A 2,974-nucleotide genomic window follows, 5' to 3' on the forward strand; every position below is an offset into this window, starting at 1 on the left:
GCGGCTGCCAGCGGCGATCCCTGGTCCCGAGCGAGGGCGGTGGGCACTGTGGGCGCTCGAGGGGCCTCGGCCTTGTCCTCATCGTCCTCATTGCTCTGGTCACCATCGTGCTCGTCGATCTTGTCGATGTCGATGCTTTCCAGATCGATCTCCTCATCATCCTCGGCCTTCTCGGGGTCGCCCTCCGTGTCGCTTCCGAAAAGGGCGCCGTCCTCTTGGTCCTTGCTGCGTGCGCCCCAGGTCACCTTGTTCTCTTTCTTGAGGCGCCGGCGCGCGTTGGCGAACCAGGTGGAGACCTGCGTGAGGGTCATCTTGGTGATGATGGCCAGCATGATCTTCTCGCCCTTGGTGGGGTAGGGGTTCTTGCGGTGCTCGTTGAGCCAGGCCTTGAGCGTGCTGGTGCTCTCGCGCGTGGCGTTCTTGGGCCGCCCGGGATCCCCATACTGGAACTGGCCATAGGGATAATAGGCCGGAGCCGTGTGGGCAGCAAAGGTGGCAGGGTGCACCCCGGGGTTGTCCTTGAGTTCATACTGTGAGCCCTGTGGCCACGCGGCCAAGTGAGGGGGGAGAGAGAGTAGGGGTGGAGAAAGAGAGAAAGAGAAAGATGAATTCCCAGAACTAAAGGGAAAGTCAGGGGCAGTTGCTCCTGTGCCCTGTCCGCTCCGGAGCAAAAGGCCCCAGTTCACCCCCGAGATGGAAAGGGGTGGGGGTGGGGGGTTAGATCGGGGTTGCCTCCAGGAACTTCGCTTCCATAGATAGTGGAAAGCTATTCTGTAACCCAAGGAAAGTTCTAGAAGCCTTGCCTCTCTGGAAGGCCACAATCGGAGCCCCCAGCCCCTTTCAGTTTCTCCAGACCCTTCTCTGCCCCCACCCCCACCCCCACCACAACACCAGAAGCCCGATTTCCAAGTTTACCTCACTCTGGCTGGAGGGGAAAACCTTTTAACAAGTCCTATAAAACAGATTCTCCAAACCTGAAGAAGCAACAGCCAATGCCCCCACCCTCCATCCCTGAGGGGGTCAAACAAAATAAACCGCTTGGATTTTCTCGGGGCTCAAATCACCCAGCAATTTAAAATGAAAGCACGGCTCCTTTTTGCTTCCATGTTAATCTGCATATAATGGCTCACCCATAATTAAAGGTCTACAGTGGTGACAAGTAATTTAAAATTTTAATCCTGGCCATCACGAACAACAATAACAAAAACACCATTTTTTTCAAACACAAAAGAAGGGCTTATCGGTAAAATATTAACGCAATGGCCGCAGTGCCAGCTGAGAGGAGCGGAACCGGTTTCCTGGGCCTCTTTCTCCTACTTTGTCTCTGAAGTTTGACTTTGATCTGCAGCGAGCAACACAAACTGTGTGAAGGCATTTAGAGGCCCTGATTTATTTGCAATCAATATTCTTTTTATCATCAGTAGTAAAACACAGCTAGTCAAATTATCCCATCAGGTTTTTTGGTAAATAACATTTTATCTTTCTAACAACCTCATTAGGCCTCATTATTGCCATAAATTGCCCGGACAGATATTCCACTCACAATTTTATCTTTCAACTTCCAAAGCCCCAGTCCAGACAGTTTGGAAGCCTAGGCCTAGCATCTGAGTTCGGGTTTACGCTTCCTTTCCAAGAACCCACAAGAGACCACAAGGAAACACACCTCTTGAGGGGGAATTTCTCTACAGTACCCCCTTAGCAAAAAACCAAGCCTCTGCCTTCCCCGTGGCACCACAAGACAAGCAGGTTCTCAACCTAGAGCTCACTTCCTCCCCCACCAACACAAGGGGGTCCTAAATGACACACATCGGCATTCAAAATTTCTGTAAAAAATTATGATCCTCCACATATAATCATCCAGTTGCTATTCGCAGGAGAGGGTTCCAGACTGAGAAAGTTGTAAAGAGCAGAAGATTTCTTTGAGCAATTAGTTTGGTGGTTTATGCCACAGAGAAAAGGTTTCCTTGGCCAGATTTCGTTTTTGCCTCATCTTTACAAAATGTACTTTGCACGTTTCTAATGCTTTTGCGTGTGATTGTGAAGAAGACGTTGCGGCCTCTTCTCTGCTGGTAATTCTTTTTGAAAGGATACCTTGTAAATCTCTCATCGCTTGCTCAGTGTCCCTGCTGCCAGAACAAAATGGGAGCAGATCTTTTTCGATAGCCAGCGACCTGAAAGGCAGCTGGGGCCGCTTTCAGAGAAATAGGCTTTCTTTCCAAAACTACAAGAAAAAGTTAGAGGAAAACCCACCGCAACTTTGCTCGCTGGCTGGCGGGTATTTATTTCCGCTCTTCTTCAGGGAGTGGGGTGACCTCGTGGTGGGGGTGTCTAAAGAGCTGTCTTATCCCGCCCGCAGCAGCTCAGGAGGGGGCTGCTTCCCTGGCCCCCGCGCCCCGCATGCAGATCACCAGCAGCCCGACCTTGCATCGGACCAAGGAAAACGGACCCAGTGGATCAATAGACTGGCCCGTGCTCGGCAGAGCCTCCGCCCCCACATCTGACACCCACCGGGGCCGAAGACTTAGAGAACACCATTTATTTTAAGCCCAGGGACACTGTTTTCTTTAATCCTCCATTATGTAACCAAGGGAAAAAGTGTTTTTCTTTTGGTGCAAATGAAATGAAAACTTTGGCAACTTACAAAAGTCAAAGCAAACACCATTTTAGACGCCAAAAATATTTCAACTTAATTTTTTCCTCAATCTCAATTTTGCGCACACACCATTAAGAGACCCCATGGGCCCCACGGCCCGCCCGTCCGATCGCCATTGTTACGTTGGTTTTGACAGCATCTAACAGACTTTAAACTCGGTTACAACTGTGTGAGCTCTGCCAAAGAAGGAGAAACCACGTCTCCCCCGCCCAGCCCAAAGCCGGGCCGGAGGGGACTCCTGGGAAAGCGGGCTGAGCTGCCAGAGCCTCGCCGCCCGCCTGGCCGCCTCCACCCCGGCCGGGGCAAACTGGAGAGCTGGGC

General features: G+C 51.5%; 1 protein-coding gene across 1 annotated transcript in view; it reads right to left on the reverse strand.

The window, feature by feature from the left end:
- IRX1 (iroquois homeobox 1) overlaps nucleotides 1-2,580 on the reverse strand; it is a 4,381-nt gene extending 1,801 nt beyond the window's left edge. Inside the window, exons 1-2 of the mRNA XM_005858121.2 lie at nucleotides 1,852-2,580; nucleotides 4-539 (exon numbers count right to left, since the gene is read on the reverse strand). Of these exons, the coding sequence (XP_005858183.2) occupies nucleotides 4-539; nucleotides 1,852-1,857 (542 nt within the window). The 5' untranslated portion in view covers nucleotides 1,858-2,580. The remainder of the gene's footprint in view (nucleotides 1-3; nucleotides 540-1,851) is intronic.
- Nucleotides 2,581-2,974: the final 394 nt, after the last annotated feature.

Source organism: Myotis brandtii, unplaced genomic scaffold, assembly GCF_000412655.1.
Source record: "Myotis brandtii unplaced genomic scaffold, ASM41265v1 scaffold115, whole genome shotgun sequence".
Classification (NCBI taxonomy): Eukaryota; Metazoa; Chordata; class Mammalia; order Chiroptera; family Vespertilionidae; genus Myotis; species Myotis brandtii.